Here is a 23,600-nt window from a genome sequence, read left to right on the forward strand (position 1 = left end):
ACATAGGTTCCTGTGATTCCGAAGTTTGGGATTTGTGCAGTATGGGCTTTGTGTTTCTAAAAAAGAGGTTGGGCAATTTCTATTGTGGCTAACAGATTTCATCCTGTGTCGGATCTTGGGCGAAGGAGCTGCTTCTAATCCTATTGTTCTACTTTTTTTGTTAGCCATCAAACTCTTCTGCAAAGCAAGTTTGGAAGCATCCCACTTTGAATGGAGTTCTGCCTGCTTTGCTTATGGATAGAGCCATCTAGATGGCTGGCTTCCTCTTTCAATAAGCTCTTTTATCACATTAAGTGCTGTGGTCTATAGAGAAAGACTGGGGGGGCGGGGGCTGTTCCTTTTCTCCTTTAGGGAAATATTCTACATTTTTAAAAAATATGTCATTCTTCTGTGATTCTCACACTGTATAGACTGGGGGCCTCCAACCTTGGCAACTTTAAGACTTGTGGACTTCAACTCCGAGTTGAAGCCCATGAGTCTTAAAGTTGCCAAGGTTAGGGACCCCTGCTGTAGAGGACAACCTGCATTATTTATCTATTTGCCCAAAGCTAAATTAGAGGCACACCTAAACATGGCTCTACCCTGGAGGCATTCAATTAATGCTGTTCTGTTCGGGTTTGCGAGACCCGAAATCAAAGTTTGAGACCCTGTAAAAAATTTTCCCTGCATATCTGAAACTTGAAATTTCATGACTTTACATCATTTCAGGGGTTCTCTCTATGAGAATTTTTTTGGGGAGTGGGGGGCTTCTTTCTTGCTGAAAAAAAAAGGCCCTAAAGTTCTGTTCCTGGGTCACCCTGACCCGGCCCGAAAATCCTTCATTTGAGGTGCTTATGTTTGGTCAATTTGAAAACGTTTTTCACTTGGAAAGTAGTCTGAACATTTCTGCACACAATGATAAGAAAATTGAACTGAAAAAAATGAAGCTTATTCGGTTTTTTAAAATCAGAAATAAGGCCTTCACACACCCCAAAAATGCTTGCAGGCATTTTCACTTTAAATTTTTTTTAGGCTCCAAATCAGAAATATTTTTAATATCTAAGGCATTGATTTACTCAATTTAACATTGCTAATCATCATTAAAATATTTTTTGGGGGTGGGAGCTAATTTTTTTCTGGGCAAAATTTTACCCGAAACAAAAAAATTGAAAACTTTTTGAAAACATTTTTCACTGGGAAACTAGTTTGAACATTTCTGAACAAAATATGAAAATTTAACTGAAAAAAATTGATGCTTATTGGTTTATTTTGATCAAAAAGCCCCCCCCCCCAATTTTTTAGCATTTGGTGTCAGTTTATATTTTTTTTAGGCTACAAATCTCCAAGGGATTTCCCCCCAAAAGGTTTGATATACAAAATTGAACATTCCTGATCATAAGAAAAATATAAATGAACTGAAAAAATGGATGCTTATTGCTTTATTTTCGAATATAAGATCATATGGTCTTATACTAGAGTATAAGCCTACTTGAGTATAAGCATGGGGCCCTTTTATGAGCAAAATAAACCGCTAAGCTTCATTTTTTTGTTTAATTTTCATATCATTATGTTCAGAAATGTTCAAGCTACCAATCACACACCAACTTTAATAAAATGAAATGCATTTTTCAGGCAAAACTATACATTGAAAAAAAAATCACAAAAACGGGGAGGGGGCGCATTTTATGAGCAAAATAAACCTATAATAATTATTTTTTTCCTTTCAATTTTCATTTCATTGTGTGCAGAAATGTTCAAACTTGTTTCCAAGTGAAGAAATGAACAATTTGTGGTCGGGGTCAAATAGACCCCGGAACAGAACTTTAGGGTGTGTTTTTTGAGTAGAACAGCAGGGTTAAGCGGGCAACAATCCTGCTTTTCCTACCTGGGAGCTTCAATTCCCGCCTGACCAAACCTCAGCCATTCCATTCGCCTCAGCTCAAGCTCCACCCTTTTTTTTTTTTGTTTGCTTTCACTGCCCGTCATGGCAGCAACCGCTTTTCCCGCCATAAAAGAGAGCAAGCGCGAGCGAACGGATGAGGGCGTGTCCCCGTCTGCGCGCGCCCCGTTCTGATTGGAGAGAAATGATGGGGGCAGGACTGGTCTCCGCGCAGCTCGCTCCTTATTGGATGGTTTAGAGGCGTGGCCCTTATCCCCCACGCGGCTATATAAACAGAGGCAGAGCGCGAGCGCGATCGGCCAGAGGCATGGCGGCGGTGGAGGAGGTCAGGAGCGATGGGGTGTCCGAGCTGGAGTGCGGGATTTGCTGCATGCCTTACGACCGCTGCGGGCGGGCCCCTCGGCGCCTGGGCAGGGCGCGCGGTTCCTGGAAGCCCTCGCGCTGCTGCCACGTGATCTGCAGCGCCTGCGTCTGCCAGCTGGCGCGAGAGAGCTGGTGGAGGGAGGTCATGTGCCCCTACTGCCGGACCGTCACCTCCCTCCGCCAGCGCGGCAACCTACTGACGGCAGGCAGGAGAAGCACCTGGCGGCGGCGCCTAGTCCTGCCGCCAATCGACGCCGAGCTCTGGCAGCGGATCGTGCTCCTGGAACGAGAGCAGGCGGAGCGCGTGGAACGCTTGGCCGGCGACGACGACCTCGAAGAGGAGGGACAAGAGAACGGTGAGAGAGGGCGGCGGCGACCCTGGCGGACGCTGAAGAAATTCCTCAGCGGAAGAGGCGGTGAAGCGCGTGATGAGATAGGGCGGAGCCGCTCCATGTGGCGGAGGCGGCAACCAATCAATCGTGAGTGTCCTTCCCGCGGGGGCTGACGGGAATTGATGTCCCAAAGAGATTCCACCATCTTTCGGGTTTATTGGGACGGGCAATAGAGTTGGCTGGCGAGAGGGGGCCAACAAACAGACACGTGGGCGTCGACCGCTCTCCCCCCCCCCACCACCACTTTGCTGAAGTGCAGATATATTTCGCTCACTTGTATACCCACCATTTATGAAGAAAGTTATTCTACGTGGCTGGCTGAAGAATTCTGGGAGTTGAAGTTCACATGCCTTAACTTTGGCAGCTTTAAGACTTGTAGACTTCAACTCCCAGAATTCCCCAATCAGCTCTTTTCCCCCTTCAATTTGCTTAAGTCAAGATATATTACACTTACTGCATACTCACGATCTATGAAGAAAGTTAGCCTATGTGGCTGGGTAGGGAATTCTGGGAGTTGAAGTTCCCCAGTTTGCTCTTTTTTAAAAATAGTTTTTATTGTTCTTTTATTAAACAGCATCTTACTTTTACACACAGGTTAGGCATTGTTATTTGTGTATCTTATTGCTATACTTCATATATTTCCATTACCCATTTCCTAGTCTTTTTCCCCCCTTCCACGTTGTCCTTCAATCTTTCTCTTTAAAAAAAAATCCAAATGTACCATTTAGTCCAGACATTGTAGTAATCCAAGTTTGTTTTGTCCTTTTAATTCTATTGTCAGTTTGTCCATTTCTGCGCATCTATATTTTCTCAATATGTTTTCCAATGGAATATGTTTGTCTTTTCAGTATTGAACATAGGCAGTTCTTCCTGCTGTAATGACCTGTAGTGTGATAAGTATTGTATACCACTCTTCCCTCCCACCCCTTCACTTTGCTTGTCAAGATATAATATGCTCACTGCATAACCACCATCTGTGGAGGAAGTTACCCAATCAAAGGAGGTAGTCTAGCTGCTTTGGTCCTGTCCCTGCTGCTGGCTGGGGAATTCTGGGAATCGAAATCCTCCAAAACTGCCATGGGTTGGACAAGAGCCTCGGTGGCGCAGTGGTTAGAGTGCAGTATGGCAAGCTACTTCTGCTGATTAGCGCTGCCAGCAGTTTGGCAGATCGAATCTCAGTGGGCTCAAGATGAACTCAGCCTTTCATCCTTGCAAGGTTGGTAAAATGAGGACCCAGATTGTTAAGAGCAATATGCTTACTCTCTGTAAACTGCTTAGAGAGGGCTGCAAAGCACTGCAAAGCAGTATATAAGTCTAAATGCTATTGCTATTCTTTGCCTTAAAACTGGTTCTTAACCGGGGGGTCGGGACCCCTTTAAACGACTATTTCATAGAGGTTGCCTAAGACTATAGGAAAAGGCGAAACCTCTGGTGAGTCCCCTAGACCAGTGTTTCCCAACTAGTGTGCCGCAAGACATGGTCAGGTATGCCACGAAGAAGGAAGCTCAGCTTCTGGTCTCGCAACTTTTTGCTGAGAGTGAAGAGCAAACAAGTTGTGAGACCGGAAGCTGAGCTTCCTTCTTTGCGCCTTTCAAGTTTTCCAGCAGCTGCAGCGCCCTGCCTGGCTGGAACCTCCCTGGTGGCAGCAGCAGGTGAGCTTTGGGGCCTGACGGGAGGGCAGCAGGAGAGCGGCGGCGCCAGGCAGTAGCCGCTGGGAGGCAGCAGGGTGGTCAGCTGCGAGCCAGAACTCCAGGACAGGCACCGACAGCGGTGGCTGGACATGTTGCTGTATGCCGTACATACTGGCATTGCGTGGCTGGCACTTGCCTGCTGGCTGGGCCGGGACGGAAGCTCCAGCCCCATGCCCAGCGCAATGCCAGCATGTACAGCGTCTAGCAACACGTCCAGCCGCCACTGTCGGTGCCTCTGTTCCGGAGCTCCGCCTCACAGCTGACCACCCTGCCTCTGCCACACAGCTACTGCCCAATGCCGCTGCTGCGGTGTGGTGTACGAGAAAGAGAGAGAGAGGGGGGAGAGAGAAAGCAAAAAAAAGAGAGGAAGAGAGATAGCAAGAAAGAGATAGCAAGAAAAAGAGAGACAAAGCAAGAGAGAGAGAGAGAAATAGCAAGAGAGGGAGAGATAGAAAGAGGGGGGGGAGAAAGAGAGAGGAAGCAAAAGAGAGAGATAGCAAGAAAGAGAAAGACAGCAAGAGAGAGAAAGGGGGGAAGGACGGTGAGGGAAAGACAGAGAGGGAAGGAGGGAGAGAAAAAGAGCAAAAAAGAGGAAGGAAGGGAGAAACAAAGAGGGATGGAGAGAGGGAAAGGAAGAGAGAAAAATAGAGCAAAAGGGAGGAAGAGAGATTTTTTTGTCCAAACTTTTTTTACCACCCACCCCCCCAATTTAAATTTGTTTGTGTTGGCGAGCACCATGAAAATCAGCTTTATCTAATTTTATATATGTTCATATCGAAATTTATATCGTCTGCATTTCTAAACTGCCCATCTCCCTTGAAGGGGAGGCTCTCTACAATATAATAAATAAAAATCTAACATTAAAGGTAAAAAAATAAAGATAAAGTACAAATTATAGAATGACAAGACGTCGGAAGGGGAAATTCTAAGACCGCTATTTAATGGTGGATTATGGCAGGTGAGGAAGGTAGACATCCCACACAAGGCCACAATTTTTGACCCCTTTGTGGAAGGCCAGGAAACTGGGGCCTTTCCTCATTTGTGGGACAGGATGTTCCACAAAGCTGGGGCAGAAGCAGCAGAGATGGTTCCCTTCCTACTAGACCGGCCTGTTGAAACTTTATTCCAATTCTCTCTCTGTCATCGGATGTGTCTTGTCTATTCTTCCCTTCTGATACAGCCATGTTTTCCTCTCAAGAGTTGCACGTGTCTTATAAATGGTCCTGCTACATCAAGTCTCCATCTTAGCAGGAGCAGAGACCAAGGTGATTCAGTTAATTTCCATGTATTTTTTTTAAAAAAATTATTGACTCACCGGTTCTTAATATGTACTTTTATTTAACACACACAATGCTTGGATTTTTAATTAAAAGTGTTCGAAGGGTGCTGTGTATTTAGCTCTGCGCCCTGCTTTTTAATCGTCAGGAGTGATTCATAAACTTGCATTGAGCTGCATGCTTTGGAAGCAGCCTGCATCCCTTAGGCAGGATGTGTCTCCTAAAAAGCCCGGTTGAGTTACAACATCCAAAAAAAATAAAATAACACTCATGACTTTTAAAGTAACTGTTGAAAATCTGGCTGTTGCAAAAAAAAAAAAAAAAGCATCTGGAGTGGTGGTCTCAGCTATAATTAGAGGTAGTCAGCATGAAACCTAATGATGGATTAGGCTGACACGGTTTAGGGCAGTGATTCCCAACCTTGGCAACTTGGAGATATTTGGACTTCAACTCCCAGAATTCCCCAGCCAGCGAATGCTGGCTGGGGAATTCTGGGAGTTGAAGTCCAGATATCTTCAAGTTGCCGAGGTTGGGAAACACTGTTTTAGGGAACTGATTGTGATAAAATATGAAATTTGCTTAGTTGCATGACTGATGTGACATAAATATAGCTGTTTGCTGTTATTTTATCCCACCGCAGCAACTGATGTCAGGCATAAAGTAATAAATAAATGAGAACAGTTTCTCAGTGGAACAGCTTGCCACTGGAAGGTGGGGAAGTTCCAACACTGGAAGTTTTTTTTTAAAAAAAGACATTGGATTACCATTTGTCTGAAATGATACAGGATTTCCTGCCTAAGCAGGAGGTTGGACTAGAAGACCTCCAAGGTCCCTTCCAATTCTGTTATTCTATTTTATTCTATTCTCAATAAGATTGGTGAAAGGGCAAGGAATAAAGGAACATATTCGTAGCTCAGGGTTGAAATTGTGAGGGGTCCTTGGTGCTCTCTGAGTTCAGTTGTTTTCTTGCAAGCATTTCACTACCAAACTAGGTAACACCATCAATGTGCGGCAAGAAAACCAAACTCCGCACCAAGGACACAACAAGAACTTTTTTCGGGAGGAAAGCAACTCTCGTTCTCCCAGGCCAGTAGACCTCTGTCTCTTGGCCAATTGTAACCATTTAAGGAAACATGTCAGTCCCATTAGACAGCTCAGTGTAATTGTGCCCACTTTGAAGACATAAGTGTCTTGTAAGTGGGCACCAAAGCCACACACACACACACACGGCTCAGTCAGAAACAGCCTGTCTCCTCTTAAGTGTCAGAATGATCACTCAGTTTGTCTCAAAAGAGAAATTTTAGCTGCTTGTAATTGTTATCCTTTCTTTTCATTTCTGCATTTGGTGGGTTGTGGTTGTTGTTTTTTCTCAATCAGGGGAAATACTGTATTTTTTAGATTATAAGATGCACCTACATTTACAGGAGGAAAACAAGGGGGGGAGTTTTTTTGCTTCCACATGTTGCGTTTTCATCCTTTCAGGCTCCCAGAAGCACTGCGGTGCTCCAATTAGCCTGATTTGGGCAAAAATGGGACATGGGACAACCACAGAGTGTTTCTGGGGAAGAGCGAAAGCGTGACGTGGGGAGTGTCCGGAAGGCAAAAGATGCCCATATTTGTTCTATATAAGATGCACCTAAATTTTCACCCACTTTTTGTGGTCTGGAAAAGTGCATCTTATACAGTGATACCTCTTGATACGAACTTAATTGGTTCCAGGAGGAGGTTCGTAAGGTGAAAAGTTCGTAAGACGAAACAATGTTTCCCATAGGGATCAATGGAAAAGCAAATAATGCGTGCAAATCCTTCAGGAAAATCCCAAACTTTAGAAGGGAGGGGAACAGAGGGCAGGGAGGAGCAGCTAAAGGGGGCGGGTGGAAGAAGCAAGGCTAGGCTAAAGGGTGAGTGGGAAGGAAGGAAGGCAAAAGACACCCTTTCAGGGCCTCTGCAAGCACCCTGTTCTCTGCAAACTCTTTCCCTCTCCAAGCCGCCCCTCCCTTTTCTTTCTTCAAAAAAGGGGGGGAAATGAAACCCCTTCATCCCAGCAGCAGTGGCTTGGGTTCGTAAGGTGAAAATAGTTCGGAAGAAGAGGCAAAAAAATCTTAAACACCGGGTTCGTATCTTGAAAAGTTCATTAGAAGAGGCGTTCGTAAGATGAGGTACCACTGTACTCTGAAAAACATGGTAACTTGACAATGAAAGGGCCTGGAGGTAAATAAAGGCTAATCAGGGAATGCTGGTCAGTTCCTAGGCAAGGAAGCATGGGAGCTAAAGAGGTTTTCTGTGTGTATTTATTTGGCAGAGATTTGGCTGAACAGGTTTCATCAGGGAAGCGCAATTAAGCATACATTATGGCGCTGGGCACCTGGCGTCTCTGGGATTTAGAAAGGCATTTGGTGGCAGGAATTGAGGCATTTGGTGGAGGTGGGCCAAGGTGAGGGTTTTGGACACAGTTGTGACTGACTGAATAATTAAACACACACACATATTATGAGAATTTAAACGCCTAGCTTTTGGGGGGGGGGGAAGCAGGCTTCCTTCTCAGCTAATCTCAGCTGCTCTTCTCTCCCACAGCCTACGATTCCGAGATGAAGGATGTGACCCTGGTGACTTACTATGCCATCTGAAAAGCAGCAGTCACTTTGAACGGACGGAACTATTTTGCGGTCAATTGCATCGAGGCCAGGTATCTGAGGAAAGTAGCCGCACTCTCTCCCTTTGGGATAGATGCAGCAGTCTGTGGTCTTTTTGCGTTATCACAGGAGCAGTGTTGGCAAGAAGCATCGGCAGAAATTATTTCACCATGTCTCACTGTGAAATTACAGCAGAAGACAGAAATTGCAGCAGAGAAAAGAATTATACAGCCGGCCACATTGAGAAAGAAGGTATTTCCTTCAGGGTTCAAGGGGGCCGTTTTCTGTTTGTTAAATTCTTCAGGGGTTAGTAGCCGTGACCTAAATCTGTTCATAATTTAGACAAACTCCGAACATTATTCTCTGGAAGTGCTTCTCAGGTACCCTGACAAAGTGATAATAATCTATGTGACCAAAATGATAATAATCTACGTGACTCCTTTTTATACGACAACACAGGTCATTGATTCCTGGGAGAAGTACGATAAGGGGCTAATGGGCCACCTATAGTCCTTGTTTACAGTGTTTTTTCTCTCAATCTGAGGCTGAAATATTTTGCACAACCTCTTTCCAACCTGCAGAGAACATGAAGAACATTAAATCATTGTGAAGACATTTTATATTAATTGTTTTGCCTCTGGGACGATGCGGCAATGGGCCTTCTGCCCTTTAAGTAGAATGGACATTTCTGCTAGGAATTTTATTTATTTTTCTGGTTGGATTGGAGCCACCTTTGCATCCGTAGAACTGAAATGAAGAAAAAACCCCATCAAATCTGAATTTTAGGAGTATCTCTGGTTTGCAGAATACTTGACCTCTTGGTCTTGTTTGATTATTAAATGAGGAACTGAAATGAAATAGGTCCAGAATCACAACAGCACCCAAGGTTTTTGAAGACAAATGTACCCTTGTGATAGTTTTTGACACGGTCACTCAGAGTTGTGTCTTTTGTCAGGATGATCCTTTTCTTTGGTTGCACAGATTAGGAAGGGGACAACGGTCTTTTTCCTGCCCCTGTGCGTGAAGAGTTTGCCTCTGTGGACGGAGATCGTGTGCAATCTTGCCGCCTTGTCAGGCGTGTCGAGTTTCAAATGCTGTATCTATCTTTAACTTTTTTGAAAAAAAGAATCCATTTCTGTGAAATGTGTTTGAAGGCCTCCTTAAATTAATATTTATATTCTCCTTTCCTAGTTTGGCAGTTAAATTATTTGATGTTAATAAAAGATGTAAAAAATTAAAAGGTTTGTCGATGACGTAATTGAGATTTCCCTCTGCGACTGAGGTATAAACACACACACACACCAGCCAGCGTTGTGGTTTCCATAGTTGGCATTGATAAAATTCCCCGGGCTACATGCCACGATGGGTCTCTTTAGCTTTAGCCAACGGGTGAAGAGAGAAACTACTAAGAATTGTGGAATGTAGCCTTCGAGTTTGATTCAGGCGCAGAGCCCGGCAGGCATTCGATCCCCGTTTCTCCCTGGAAAAGGTTGCTGCAAACTTCCTCCGACCGTATCCTGTTTGTTCACCGCTTGGGACCGATAATCTTCCCCCAACCTCGCGTGACCTGCGACAGAGGTGTTGCTGTTTTGGATGGACTGCGTGGGAGGCCACAGAGTCAGTCAACGTGAGGCGACACCCAGGCCCTGGGGCTTTGCCGTGGCCCACTTTTTTTTGCCAACCCCGACTGAGCACGGCAAGATGTGTGTGACTCAAAAGCTTTTGGAAGCCAAAAGAGCCTCGTTTCCCAAAACAGACGATTGTAAAAATGCCTTTGGGGGTGGGGGCTCATTGGGCAGTCAGTCCCCAAATTTGGAGTCTTTAGAAACATAGAAGACTGACGGCAGAAAAAGACCACATGGTCCATCTAGTCTGCCCTTATAGTATTTCCTGTATTTTTATCTTACAATGGATATATGTTTATCCCAGGCATGTTTAAATTCAGTTACTGTGGATTGACCCACCATGTCTGCTGGAAGTTTGTTCCAAAGATCTACTACTCTTTCAGTCAAATAATATTTTCTCATGTTGCTTTGGATCTTTCCCCCAACTAACTTCAGATTGTGTCCCCTTGTTCTTGTGTTCACTTTCCTATTAAAAACACTTCCCTCCTGGACCTTATTTAACCCTTGAACATATTTAAATGTTTCGATCATGTCCCCCCTTTTCTTTCTGTCCTCCAGACTACAGATTGAGTTCATTAAGTCTTTCCTGATACGTTTTATGCTTAAGACCTTCCACCCTTCTTGTAGCCCGTCTTTGGACCCTTTAGTGCCAATTCCTATTTTAAAAAGTAAGTGCTGCATCGGTCTCAAACTTCCTTCCTAGGCTTGCAATTAGTTTTACGTGTCATTAAGATGGAAAAACTTTTACAGCAATTAACCTGGGTTGTGGCCATAGGACACTTAACCACGTTCAACTAGTTTTCCCCGTTTTATTTTTTTAAAGTTGTCACAATAAGCTGGCACATAATATGCTACACGCAGGCAGCCCTTGACTTATGACCAGTTGCTGGTTGTTCAAAGTTACAAAAGACTCCCCACCCACCCAAAAAATGTACTTGGCGACCTAGGTTTTAAAGTTCCCATGGCTGTGGCTCTCATGTGAACACATTTTGGGTAAAGGAAATTGATGTTACCGCCTAACTTGCTCTCAGTGACTCTAGGTGGCTTACAAGAATTGGGAAGCCAATATTAAGAAAAACATTTAAAAGTAATCTTGGCTTCATCCCACTTTGGAGTCTCCAGGCCTTGCAGGGAGGATCTTCCACAGGAAGGCAGAACCCCCATAGAATCCTTTATTGGCCAAGTGTGATTGGACACGCAAGGAATTTGTCTTGGGGCAGATGCTCTCAGTGTACATAAAAGAAAAAGATCCATTTGTCAAGAGTCATGAGGTGCGGCACTTAATGATCGTCATAGGGGCCAAGTAAGCAATGAAGAAATAATATTAATAAAAATCTTAGGATACAAGCAACAAGTGACACTCATACAGTCCTACGTGGGAGGAAATGGTTGATAGGAATGATGAGAAAAACTAGTAGAATAGAAGTGCAGATTTAGTAGAAAGTCTGACAGTGTTGCGGGAATTATTTGTTTAGTAGAGTCATGGCGTTTGGGAAAAAACTGTTCTTGTGTCTAGTTGTCTAGGTGTGCAGCGCAGTGCTCTGTAGCGATGATTTGAGTGTAGGAGTTGAAACTTCCGCATCCCACCAAGCCCTTCATGGCATCGGGCCAGAATATCTCCGGGACCGCCTTCTGCCGCACGAATCCCAGCGACCGATTAGGTCCCACAGAGTTGGCATTCTCCGGGTCCCGTCAACTAAACAATGCCGTTTGGCGGGACCCAGGGGAAGAGCCTTCTCTGTGGCAGCCCCAACCCTCTGGAACCAGCTCACCCCTGAGATTAGAATTGCCCCCACCCTCCTCGCCTTTCGTAAACTCCTTAAAACCCACCTCTGTCGTCAGGCATGGGGGAATTGAAACATCTCCCCCGGGCCTATACAGTTTATGTATGGTATGTTTGTGTGTATGTTTGCTCTTAATAATGGGTTCTTTAGTGTTTCTCTTAAATTATTAGATTTGTTATATATTGTTTATTATTGCTGTGAGCCGCCCCGAGTCTACGGAGAGCGGGGACCCCTACCATCATCCTTCCCTCTTGTAGATGGAATTTGGGCACAGATGCAAGCAGCTGCCAGTTCAAACCGCCCCTTTATTGCTCCAAATTTCCCCAAATGCTCCCACATTTTTGTCATGTCCCAGAGCAAAGTGATCACACTCACACACACACACCCCTCAAACAGCCTCTGGCTGCAAATGGCCCAGCCCAGGGCTGCGTACACCACAGCTGCACAGCAAGAATCCAGCAGGGCACATCAAGGAGTTTAAGTAGCCAGAAAAAATGCAAATACTCTTGGAAAGTTCAAACGTCACACTCAACACTTTGGGGTTCAGTGTTAGTTCCCGACAGGTGCTCCTCCCCACAGCGTCTCCTCAAACCCCTCTGTCCCCAGGTGTGCCTTGCGAGGGGCAGGATGCGCTGCTCTCGCCTTCTCTCCGCGTTTGAGGATCAGAGGGGGGGGGGGGGGTCCTTGCTATTCTGGTGGGTCTCGCTGGGAAGAAGGGGTCCTTCCAATAAGTACCTTTGCAGTATCCTATGGTCACATGACTCAGTGGGAACGCGGAAGTCCATTCGTCTTAATGTTTGAGAAATGCTCCCAGGGACCCAGACCTGAACAAAGCTTGTTTGTTCCCCCACCCCAAATCAACTGCCCCTCTATTTGCATCCCTCCCAATTTTGGGATGAAACAAATTGGGCGAAACCCCAATTTTGGGGTAAAAGATGGGGACAGAAGGGGTGTACCACTGGTGTGCCTTTCGTCCCCTGTCCAATTGCCTTTCACTTATCATATATCTTTTCTTCCTTTCAGATATCCTCTCCTCTTAAGTTCACTTTACCCTTATATATATTACTACATGTCTATTTTTCTTCCTATGTATTTGTGTATTGGACAAATGAATAAACAAAGACCCAAAAATGTGGTGCGTGTGGTTCGCCCTAGACAGAAGAGGCAGGTGCAACAGGGGTTATGTAGCCAAGGAAACAGTGCCTTTATTCTGCAAGGATTTAAACAAGTGACTCAAAATTCAGCAACCCGTCCAGGAGTGCAGCTTGGCCTCCCCCTCCCCAATTCCCCCCACCCCCCCAAAAAAACCCGGCTTGCTTTCACAGGGGGAGGGGCGGGCAAAGGGGAGGAAACAGGCCTGCCCTCCCAAAGCGGGGGGCATATCTGGGCAGGCTCCCCCCAAAGTTCTGGCTCGAGGGGTGGGGGCTCTCCAAACCAACCGTGGTTGGGGAGGAGGGTCTCTGCATTCTCCTCCCCCCCCCCCCTCCCGCAGGAAGCCAGGCCCAAAACAGGAAAAGGGGATTAAACATACAACATGAGTGTGTATACATTATATATATATTCATATTTATAAAGAGTCCCTTTTTGCAGTGTTTCTCAACATTTCCAATGCCAGGGAGAGGGGGCAGTAGACCCCCCTCCTGTCCAAGCCTCACGCGGCCTGGATCCTAGCTCTTTTTTTAAGTTGGCCCCATCCTGGAACCGTGAGCCGGGGATACAAACCAGCTCGGTCCTGAGTACCTTCTTGGTCAGTCTTAAGTCCACCGGGGATGGCTTTCCAGATGTGGCCGGGGCCTGCTGCTCCCCCCAACAGAAAGGGGAGGGGTTTGGGAGGAGGAATTGGAATCCAGGGCAGGAATCACTGGCAGGCCCCAAAGCCGTCACATAATCCGGAAATCATAAAGGAGGAGAGGGCCTCGGGGCAGAAGCGGGGCTGGTGCAAAGTGGGGCTCGGTGGCGGGCAAGTAGCCCATCCACCCCCCACCTCAGTCATCTATGCAAATCACCTCCCCGCTCTTGGCTTCTTTCTTCTCCAAGCCTTCACCTTCCTTCTCCTTCTTCACGATCACAGGGGGCCCGTTGGCTGCAACGACATTTGGGGTGGTGGGTTAGACAGGAAGAGAAAGAGGGAGGAAGAGAGAACAGGGAGAGAGGAAGAGAAGGGGAAGAAAGGAAGAGAAGAGGAAGAGAGAAGGGGAGAGAGAAATGGAGAAAGGAAGAGAGGGAGAAGGAGAGAAGATGAGAAAGGAAGAAATAGAGGGGGGGGGGGAAGAAAAGATAGACGTTCTATCTTAGGGGTCCTCAAACTGCAGCCCAAGGATGGATACGGCCCGCTAAAGCCCACATCCTGCTTACCCACCAGATTTTATATCCTGGTTTGTTTATTTATTATTAGAGTTGAAAGGGACCTTACAGGTCATCAAGTTCAACCCCCTGCCTGAGCAGGAAATCCTACAGCACCCCAGCCAAAGTTGGGGAGTCCACAACCTCCGCTGGCAGGCCGTTCCACTGGTTGATCGCTCTCACAGTCAGGAAATTCTTATCTCCAGGTTAAATCTTTCCTTGGTCAGTTTCCAACCGTTGTTCCTTGTCCGGCCCTCTGGTGCCCTGGAAAACAGTGTGTCCCCCTCCTCTCCGTGGCAACCCCTCAAGTACCTATAGACTGCTATCATGTCCCCTCTACTCCTTCTTTTTACTAGACTATCCATGCCTTTCCTCGTATGACCTGGTCTCTAGTCCCCTTATCATTTTAGTTGCTCTTTTCTGTACCCTCTCTAGAGTCTCCATATCTTTTTTGAAGTGTGGTGACCAGAACTGGATGCAATACTCCAGGTGTGGTCTGACCAGGGCCTTATAGAGTGGTATTATTACCTCTCTGGTCTTGGAGTGTATCCCCCTGTTCATGCAGCTTAGGATTGTGTTGGCTTTTTTAGCCGCTGCTGCACATTGCTGGCCCATGGTTAGCTGGTTATCCACTAAGACTCCAAGATCCCTTTTACAGTCACTCGTGGTGAATGTGGTTTCGCCTAATTTGTATGCATGTTTTGGGTTTGAGTATGGGGTAGTCCTTGACTTACAACCTTTCACTCAGTGACTGTTCAAAGTTACAATGGTGCTGTAAAAAAGGGGACTTGAAGCCATGTTTCTCACTCGAGCGTTGGTAGCCATCCCCTGGGTTACGTGATCAAAATTTGGATGCTTAGCCACAGTTATGATGGAAATGGGAATGTTGGGACTCCGGGGACGGGGGGTTGTAAGTCGAGGATTCCCTTCCCACACAGGATGTGGGTATTTTGGTAACTCTTGGTTTTTTTGTGCCACGCAGTCCTGACTCCCAAGCCCCCTGCCCCTTCACCTCACCCTCTCCAAAACTGACCTGTTATGAAGGAGCCAGTTGGCATTTGGCTGTAGTTGGCCCCCAAGGTGGGCAAGCCTCCGCCGGGGGTGGCACCGAAGGAGACCCCAAAACTAGGTGGGGTGGCGTAAGGTCCTGGAGGGAAGGCCTGGGAAAGGAAAAAAGGGGGAGGGGGGGAAAGGGAAGGGGAGGAAGGAAGGAAGGAAACTCATTAGCTACCCAGTCGCTGTGTTGACAGGCAGCAAACACATTTCACATATAATAAAAGTAGCAAAATAAAATAAATGAAAGGAATTTTCTGTTCAAATTGCCCTGTGGATGAAAAGCCAATGGAAAGGGACCTGGATTCAAAACCTTTAGGAGGGGATTGCCCCAACTACTGTAACGCTCTCTACATGGGGCTACCTTTGAAAAGTGTTCTGAAACTTCAGATCGTGCAGAATGCAGCTGCGAGAGCAAACATGGGCTTTCCAAGATATGCCCATGTCACACCAACACTCCGCAGTCTGCATTGGTTGCCGATCAGTTTCCGGTCACAATTCAAAGTGTTGGTTATGACCTATAAAGCCCTTCATGGCATCAGACCAGAATATCTCCGGGGCCGCCTTCTGCCGCATAAATCCCAGCAACAAGTTAGGTCCCACAGAGTTGGCCTTCTCCGGGTCCCGTCGACTAAACAATGTCGTTTGGCGGGACCCACGGGAAGAGCCTTCTCTGTGGCAGCCCCGGCCCTCTGGAACCAGTTCCCCCCGGAGATTAGAACTGCCCCCACCCTCCTTGCCTTCCGTAAACTCCTTAAAAGTCACCTCTGCCGTCAGGCATGGGGGAATTGAGGCATTCCCCCCCCCCCCGGGCCTATATAATTTATGTATGATGTGATTGTGTGTATGACTGGTTTAATAATGGGGTTTTTAAATGTTTTTTAAATTTATTAGATTTGTTATGAATTGTCTTATTGTATGCTGTGAGCCGCCCCGAGTCTACGGAGAGGGGCGGCATACAAATCTAATAAATAAATAAATATATAAATAAACAAACAAACCATCCTCCCCAGTCATCCAGCTGCAAAGGAAGGAAAACAGCTGCACAGATATAAAATCTAAGCTGAGTCCAGTCTTTCCCTCCAGAAAAAAAGCCTTTCCAATTTTATCTTTATTGATAGTTCTCCATTTTTCATTTTCGGTGCTTACTGGCGGTTCCCACCCTACGGCCCAAGCCAAAGCAGGGGAAATAAAAATTTTGCAGCCTTATAACCCAATACTGTACATTTCAAGGTCCCAATCGAGCAACATAAATACAGAATAACAGAGTTGGAAGGGACCCTGCAGGTCTTCTAGTCCAGCCCCCTGCTTAGGCAGGAAATGCCTACACCATGTATATGTGTGTGGTCCTTGTTGGTGTCTGAGCCGGGTGGTTTCCTTGCAAGACCTTTTGTGACCCAACTAGGGAACATCCTCAGTGCTAGGCAGGAGTGGGGCTTGTGAAAAGGGGGGAGGACTGTCGGGGTCCTTGGTTCATCTCTGAGCTTGGTTGTTTTTCTTGCAAGATGTTTTATGACGCAACTTAGGGAACATCCTCAGCTGCTAGAAAGTGCAAAGCCCTTCGAACGCTGCTGATGTGACCTGGTCAGGAAAAGCAACCCAGTGGTCAAGATATATGACGTTTACTGCATTCTTATCATCTATGAAGAAAGGGACCCTCCCGAAGTGAAGGGTTTCTGGAAAATGATACATAGATGCCTACAAAGAGATAATAGGCTAGGAAATAGAATTTACCCCTGAAAGCATATTTTTGGGAGTCTGGAAGAAACAATATCCTTTAAAAATTCAATACTTAATAATTCACATAATAACGGCTGCAAGGATATGTTACTCACAATATTGGAAAAATAATGCAATACTGTACTGCCAGAAAACGTAATGATAGATTTTATAATTATAAAAATTTTATAATCTGCATTTAATAAAGATATTGGTCTATAATTTTGATTTTTTTTTCCTTCTCTGTTCCTGGTTTATGTATTAATGTTATTAAAGCTTCTGACCACGATCTATGTTTCAAGTTTTATTGGATTTTTGAGTATTTGCTGTAATTCTACTATAGTAAATGGTGCATTAAGCTTCTGTTGTAGTTCTTCTGTTAACATTGGTAAGTCTATAGAATATAAAAATTCGAAAACCTTCTGTTCTTTTATTTCTTCTTTTTGGTATACATTTTTATAAAATTCCTGTACTATCTCCTTGTTTTCATCTGTTCTATATCTTATTGTTCCCTTACTGTCTTCTAATTTCTTTATCACTTTAGATTGTCTATGTTTTCTCAGTTTAAAAGCTCAGTTTAGTATTGGATTATTATTATATGCTGTTTTATTATTGCTGTTAGCCGCCCCGAGTCTCCGGAGAGGGGCAGCATACAAATCCAATAAATAAATAAATAAATGATAGATAAAATTTATAGATGTGCAGAAATGGATAGGCTGACAAGGGAGATCAAAGGACTAATCAACTCAGAAACATAGAAACATAGAAGACTGACGGCAGAAAAAGACCCCATGGTCCATCTAGTCTGCCCTTTTACTATTTCCTGTATTTTATCTTACAATGGATATATGTTTATCCCAGGCATGTTTAAATTCGGTTACTGTGGATTTACCAACCACGTCTGCTGGAAGTTTGTTCCAAGGATCTACTACTCTTTCAGTAAAATAATACTTTCTCATGTTGCCTTTGATCTTTCCCCCAACTAACTTCAGATTGTGTCCCCTTGTTCTTGTGTTCACTTTCCTGTTAAAAACACTTCCCTCCTGAACCCTATTTAACCCTTTAACATATTTAAATGTTTCGATCATGTCCCCCCTTTTCCTTCTGTCTTCCAGACTATACAGATTGAGTTCATTAAGAATATTATGAAACTTGGAATAAGTGGTGTAAATGGACTGAAAGCAAAATTAATGTTATGTGATACAGTGTGAAAGAGCACGAAAAAAGAGAATTAAGTAAACACAAAAGAATATATATTATAGACAAAATGTAAGAGATTAAGCCGTAGATCTGTGTAAAAATTATTGTGATGTTTTAAAATGAAAAAAAAAATCTATAAATATTTTTTTAAAAGAAAGTGATCCTAATCAAAACACGTGGTAAATCCGGCCACATTTCTTCTTCATTCTAAACATGCTGAATTCTGGGAAAACTCCTGCCGCCTGGCTCATTATTGATACAAGAGAGCAGGCTTCACAAGCACTTGATGAGGTTCCCTAGTTGGGTCATGAAACATCTGCAAGGAAGCCACCCAGCACAGAGACCACCAAGGACCCCACGCTCCCTTTTCTCTTCTCCACAAACCCTACTCTCTCCTAACACTGGTGATGTTACCTAGCCCAGTGTTTCCCAACCTTGGCAACTTGAAGGTATCTGGACTTCAACTCCCAGAATTCCCCAGCCAGCAAATGCTGGCTGGGGAATTCTGGGAGTTGAAGTCCAAATATCTTCAAGTTGACAAGGTTGGGAAACACTGACCTAGCTAGATCCACGAAACATCTGCAGAAAAACCCACCAAGCTCATAGAAAGCATCAATGACTACTTCAGCTTCAACCGCAACAACACAAGAGCACGCAAGAGATTCAAACTTAATATTAACCGCTCCAAACTTGACTGTAAAAAATATGACTTCAGGAACCGAGTTGTCGAAGCGTGGAACTCATTACCTGACTCAGTACTGTCAACCCCTAACTGCCAACATTTCTCCCTTAGACTATCCACGATTGACCTCTCCAGGTTCCTTAGAGGTCAGTAAGGGGCGTGCATAAGTGCACCAGTGTGCCTTCCGTCCTTTGTCCAATTGTCTCTCATCTCATTTATCTTTTCTTCCTTTCAAATATGTTCACCTATACTTTTATATCTTTTCTTCTATTCTTTTCTTTAGTTATATTACTACATATCCATTCTCTTCAATGTGTGTTATGTATTGGACAAAATAAATAAATAAAATAAATAAATAAAATAAGTGCCTCCCCCCCCCCCCCCCCACACACACACACAAAAGAAGGCGAAAATTGGTTAATTTACCGGAACGCTCTGGGTTTCGTTCCCCTTGCTTGCTAAGCGGCTCAGGATGCTGCGCTCGGACATCTGGAGCCGGGCAGCGATCGGAGGGATGCGGGAAAGGGTCGCCGGTAGGCGCGTCACGTCGGCTTTCATGTCGCTGAGCAGCTCCTCCAGCTGGTTCAGCACTGACCCAGCCGCCCAAAAGGAGAAGGAGACAGAAGAGAAAGCAAAACCCATCAGACGGCCTTTCCGGGCTAGTGGCTACGCCCCCTTCCCAATCTCAAGCAGAATAGAAGCTGGAAGGGGAACCTCCGGGGTCCTCTAGTCCAACCATCCCTGACCCCATCCCATTTCAAGACGGTTGTCTCAGCTCTTCTTAAAAACTTCCAGTGTTGGAGCTCTGGAGGCAGGCAGTTCCGCGGATTACCGTATTTTTCGGAGTATAAGACGCAGTTTAGTTTTTGGGGAGGAGAATAGGGAAAAGGATCTGCTTACCAGAAATTCATCTGGCCAACATCCTTAGTCTAGTCTGCTTCAGAAAAATTATTTTATCCCCTGGTTAGGGCTTAAAAACCTTATTCGGAGAGAGTAACAATGAAAGAGCTTGCAAAAGCTGGTAAGATTGTTAGCACCTGGTTAAGGCTGGAAAGAAACATTTGGAGCAAGTTGGAGCAATGAGAAAAAAAAACCCTGCAAAGACTTAGGGCTGGAAAAACATTCTTTGCATAGAGTAACAATGAAAGAGGCTGCAAGGTAACAGCTGGGAAGATCGTTAGCAGCTAGTTAGGGCGGGGAAAAAAGCTTCCAAAAAAAGCTACAGATATAAGAGGTACCTGAATTTTCAGCCTCTTTTAGGGAGGAAAAAGGTGCATCTTATACTCCGAAAATACGGTAATCTCGGCAAGTTCTATATTCAGTAGAACCCACAGGGTTGGGAAAGGGACCCAAGAGGTCCTCTAGTCCAACCCCCTGCTCGTGCAGGAAATCCTATCCCATTCCAGACAAATGACTGTCCAGTTTCTTCTGGAAGACCTCCAGTGTTTGAACCCATGGCTAAGTGATTTCCCTGCCAGCTGAACCAAAAAGCCCATCATCCACCAAGGAAAGGACTTCCCCAAAGCAGCCAGAAAGCAGTAGATAACAGGCAGTCCTCGATCAATGACCACAATTGATCCAAAAATTCCCCTTAAACAGCTTTGCCCCATTTTCAACGCCTTTGTCGCCAGCGGTCGTTAAGTAAATCCCTGCAGTTGTTAGGGACGTGGTCGTTCAGCAAATCTGGCTTCCCCTTTTGACGAAGCTCGCAAATTTTGGAATCACATGAGCCCGGGATGCTGCAACCATCATAAGCCATTGAGTCAACTGGCCAGCATCTTGAAATTTTGATCACGTGACCCTGGGGAACTCCGTTAACGGCCGTACGGTGTGAAAAAGCGGCACTCTTTTCTCGGTGCCGTCGTAGCTTCGAATGGTCACTAAGTGTACCGTTGTAAGTCAAGGATTACCTGTAAACTTCGTTCAAAGAGAATTCAAGGCCCCAAAGTCTAAAGCACAGGCGATACTTGGGGGATAACTGGTGGAATTGATATACTGTATACTGTATATCAAATTATTTGCATACACACATACATATAGATAAGAGTGTTGCTGTGGCCTAGAAGTGGAGATCTTGTCTCACCACCAGGTGTTCAATCCTAGGCAGAAGCTGATATTTCTCTCTCTGGGCACAATGATAATATATCTGCCACAAACAAAACTCCACATTGGCGACAGGATAGGCACCCGGCCAGTAAAAGCTCCCTTCAGTTGCCCAAGATTTCCTCCCAACAAGGGATTATGGAGTTGTTAAATGATGATGAAACATATGCATGTACATATAGATATAAAAGACGTGACATTTTGATGGGCCACAACGGTGAAATCAGGACAACTCACAATACTCAGGGAGCGAATGCCAGGCAGACTCAAAGGGCAGCAAGCTAGATATCCCAGAAGCACCGGGTTTTCTAACCCAACAATATTTTCTGGACGTCTAATAATGTTTTGATAGCAAATATGGGTTTTTTTCTACCCCGAGATGCTCGTTTTGGGGGGGGGTGGTGGAGGGTGGGGAGAGTGACATTCAGCAAGCGAGGTAGGGGAGAAAAAATTCGGGAGATATTTGAGGACCCTTTCAAAGAGAGAGGACGGAGAATCCTCTGGAGATACTTGTGGGATACTCGGCAGACCAGATGGAAGCAGAGAGAGAGAGAGAGCAAAGATACACAGAGCGTGAGGACGAAGGAGACGACCGCACAACGTGGCTTTGCTCAGCACAATCACACTTTAATGGGTTCAGAGTAGGCAGGGGGTACAGAAGGATCACGCACAGAGGCCGGAGGGGAGGGGGGCGTGGGTGGGGGAGAGGGGAGTCACGTGGACCGTCCTCGCCGCGCCCGCCTCCCCGCCCGCCTCTTACCCTTGTGCAGGACGGCGTTGGCGGGCTTGTTGCCGGCCAGAGACTCCTTGGACAAGTGCTGGTGGCTCTCGGCCAGGCACTCCACCTCGGCAAAGCGGGTGTTGAGGGCCATGGCCGGGTGGCTGGGGTCCTGCGTCATGTTCAGGTAGGCGGCTCGGCGGAGCTGCTCTTCGATCACCAAGGCCTGTTCCAGGAGCTGCAATGGTTTCATTCGGCATTTTAATGACTTTCACATTTTGAGGTTTCGTTTTAAGGTAGGCTGATTAATGTACATTCAAAGTGAGAATAAAGTTATTCTATTCCTATTCTATTCTCTAATTCAATTCTATTCTCCTATTCGATTCTTTTCTATTTTTTCTATTGCTATATTCTATTCCATTGATGGCGAACCTTTTTTTGGCTCGGGTGCCAAAAGCGTGCGTGTGATAGCACCTGCATGTGTGCCCACACCCATAATTTATTTATTTATTTATTAGATTTGTATGCCGCCCCTCTCCGTAGACTTGGGGCGGCTAACAACAATAATAAAACAGTGTATAACAAATCTAATATTTAAAATAATTAAAAAACCCTTATTAAAAACCAAACATACACACAAACATACCATGCATAAATTCTATAGGCCTCGGGGGAAAGGAGTATCTCAGTTCCCCCATGCCTGATGACAGAGGTGGGTTTTAAGGGGCTTACGAAAGGCGAGGAGGGTGGGGGCAATTCTGATCTCCGGGGGGAGCTGGTTCCAGAGTGTCAGGGCCGCCACAGAGAAGGCTCTTCCCCTGGGTCCTGCCAAACAACATTGTTTAGTCGACGGCACCCCGAGAAGACCAACTCTGTGGGACCTAACTGGTCGCTGGAATTCATGCGGCAGAAGGCGGTCCCGGAGATATAATGCAATGCTCTCCCCCACGCATGCACACAACCCTGCTCCCCACACCCCGACCCCTGCACAGGCCTCACTGAAGCCTCTTTCAGGCTATCCAGAAGCCCAGGGAAAGCAAAAATGGCTGAAAAAGTGGCCAGGTCAGCTGGTCAACACGCACATGAGGTAGCATAGGGCAACACCTCACATGCCCTCAGATATGGCTATGCAGGCCACCTGTGGTATAATATATCACTGTTCTATTCTACAAGTATTCACATTCCATGTTTCTTCTCTTTTCTATTCCATTCTATTTTTATATTCTATTCTATTGGACTCCTATAATCATTAAGTGTCGTACCACATGATTCTTGACAAATGTATCTTTTCTTTTATGTACACTGAGAGCATCTGCACTAAAGACAAATTCCTTGTGTGTCCAATCACACTTGGCCAATAAAGAATTACATTCTATTCTATTCTATTCTATTCTAGGCTTTTTATATTTTATGTTTGGTATGTATGTGTAGTTTGGTTTTAAATACGATAGGGTTTTATATGCTTCTTTTAGTATTAAATTTGTTTCGCTGTAACATTGTTTTTATTATTGTTGTGAGCCGCCCCGAGTCTTCAGAGAGGGGCGGCATACAAATCTAATAAATTATTATTATTATTATTATTATTATTATTATTATTATTATTATTATTTCTATTTCTATATTCTATTCTATTCTATTCCATTCCATAGTTTCTATTCTATTTGATTCTATTCAATTATTATTCCACATTTTCTTTTCTATTCTGTTTCTATATTCCAATCCATTCCATTCATATTGCAATCCATTCATATTCCATTCCATTCGTATTCCAACCTATTCTATTCCATTCCATTCCATTCCTATATTCTATTCCCATCCTGTATTTTCTATTCTGTTCTGTTCAAAGAAACCAGGGAGGGAAGGGCAGGGCCGCATCGTGTCTTAAACTAGTGGAGGAGGAGGAGGCCCTGCTGTCTCCTCAGCTGCCCTAAGAGATTCGCACCTTGAACCTTCTGGCCAGGAACTTGTTCTTCATCTCCAAGAAGTTCCCCTTGTTGGCTTCGCTTTTAAAAGGCTCGTTGATGATGGCAAACTGGTTGTCGTTCTGAATGTCCTGCCAGCGAGCGTAGCCGTGTCTGCCGCAAGGGCGGTGGGTGGTTAAGGAGTGTCCAGTTGTGGCAGCTCAGAGAAGGGGGGGA

At 45.2% G+C, this 23,600-nt stretch overlaps 2 protein-coding genes across 9 annotated transcripts in view; one reads left to right on the forward strand and one right to left on the reverse strand.

The window, feature by feature from the left end:
- Positions 1-2,017: 2,017 nt before the first annotated feature.
- RNF227 (ring finger protein 227) lies at positions 2,018-9,475 on the forward strand. Of its 2 annotated transcripts, none has more exons than XM_070729754.1 (2): positions 2,018-2,721; positions 8,177-9,475. In XM_070729754.1, exons 1-2 carry the CDS (start codon positions 2,187-2,189, stop codon positions 8,227-8,229), a joined length of 588 nt encoding a protein of 195 aa, XP_070585855.1. In that variant the 5' UTR covers positions 2,018-2,186; the 3' UTR covers positions 8,230-9,475. The 2 variants fall into 2 exon arrangements, with proteins under 2 accessions (XP_070585855.1, XP_070585856.1); XM_070729755.1 differs by having other exon boundaries at positions 2,144-2,598.
- Positions 9,476-12,824: 3,349 nt separating this feature from the next.
- CHD3 (chromodomain helicase DNA binding protein 3) overlaps positions 12,825-23,600 on the reverse strand; it is a 129,580-nt gene continuing 118,804 nt past the window's right edge. For all 7 annotated transcript variants that reach the window (XM_070727501.1, XM_070727500.1, XM_070727498.1 and 4 more), the window contains 5 exons: positions 23,405-23,537; positions 21,505-21,700; positions 19,068-19,231; positions 15,021-15,147; positions 12,825-13,727 (listed from right to left, as the gene is read on the reverse strand). In XM_070727501.1, coding sequence (XP_070583602.1) covers positions 13,630-13,727; positions 15,021-15,147; positions 19,068-19,231; positions 21,505-21,700; positions 23,405-23,537 — 718 coding nt within the window. In that variant the 3' untranslated portion in view covers positions 12,825-13,629. The remainder of the gene's footprint in view (positions 13,728-15,020; positions 15,148-19,067; positions 19,232-21,504; positions 21,701-23,404; positions 23,538-23,600) is intronic.

The sequence above is a fragment of the Erythrolamprus reginae genome, chromosome Z, assembly GCF_031021105.1.
Source record: "Erythrolamprus reginae isolate rEryReg1 chromosome Z, rEryReg1.hap1, whole genome shotgun sequence".
In the NCBI taxonomy this organism is placed as follows: Eukaryota; Metazoa; Chordata; class Lepidosauria; order Squamata; family Dipsadidae; genus Erythrolamprus; species Erythrolamprus reginae.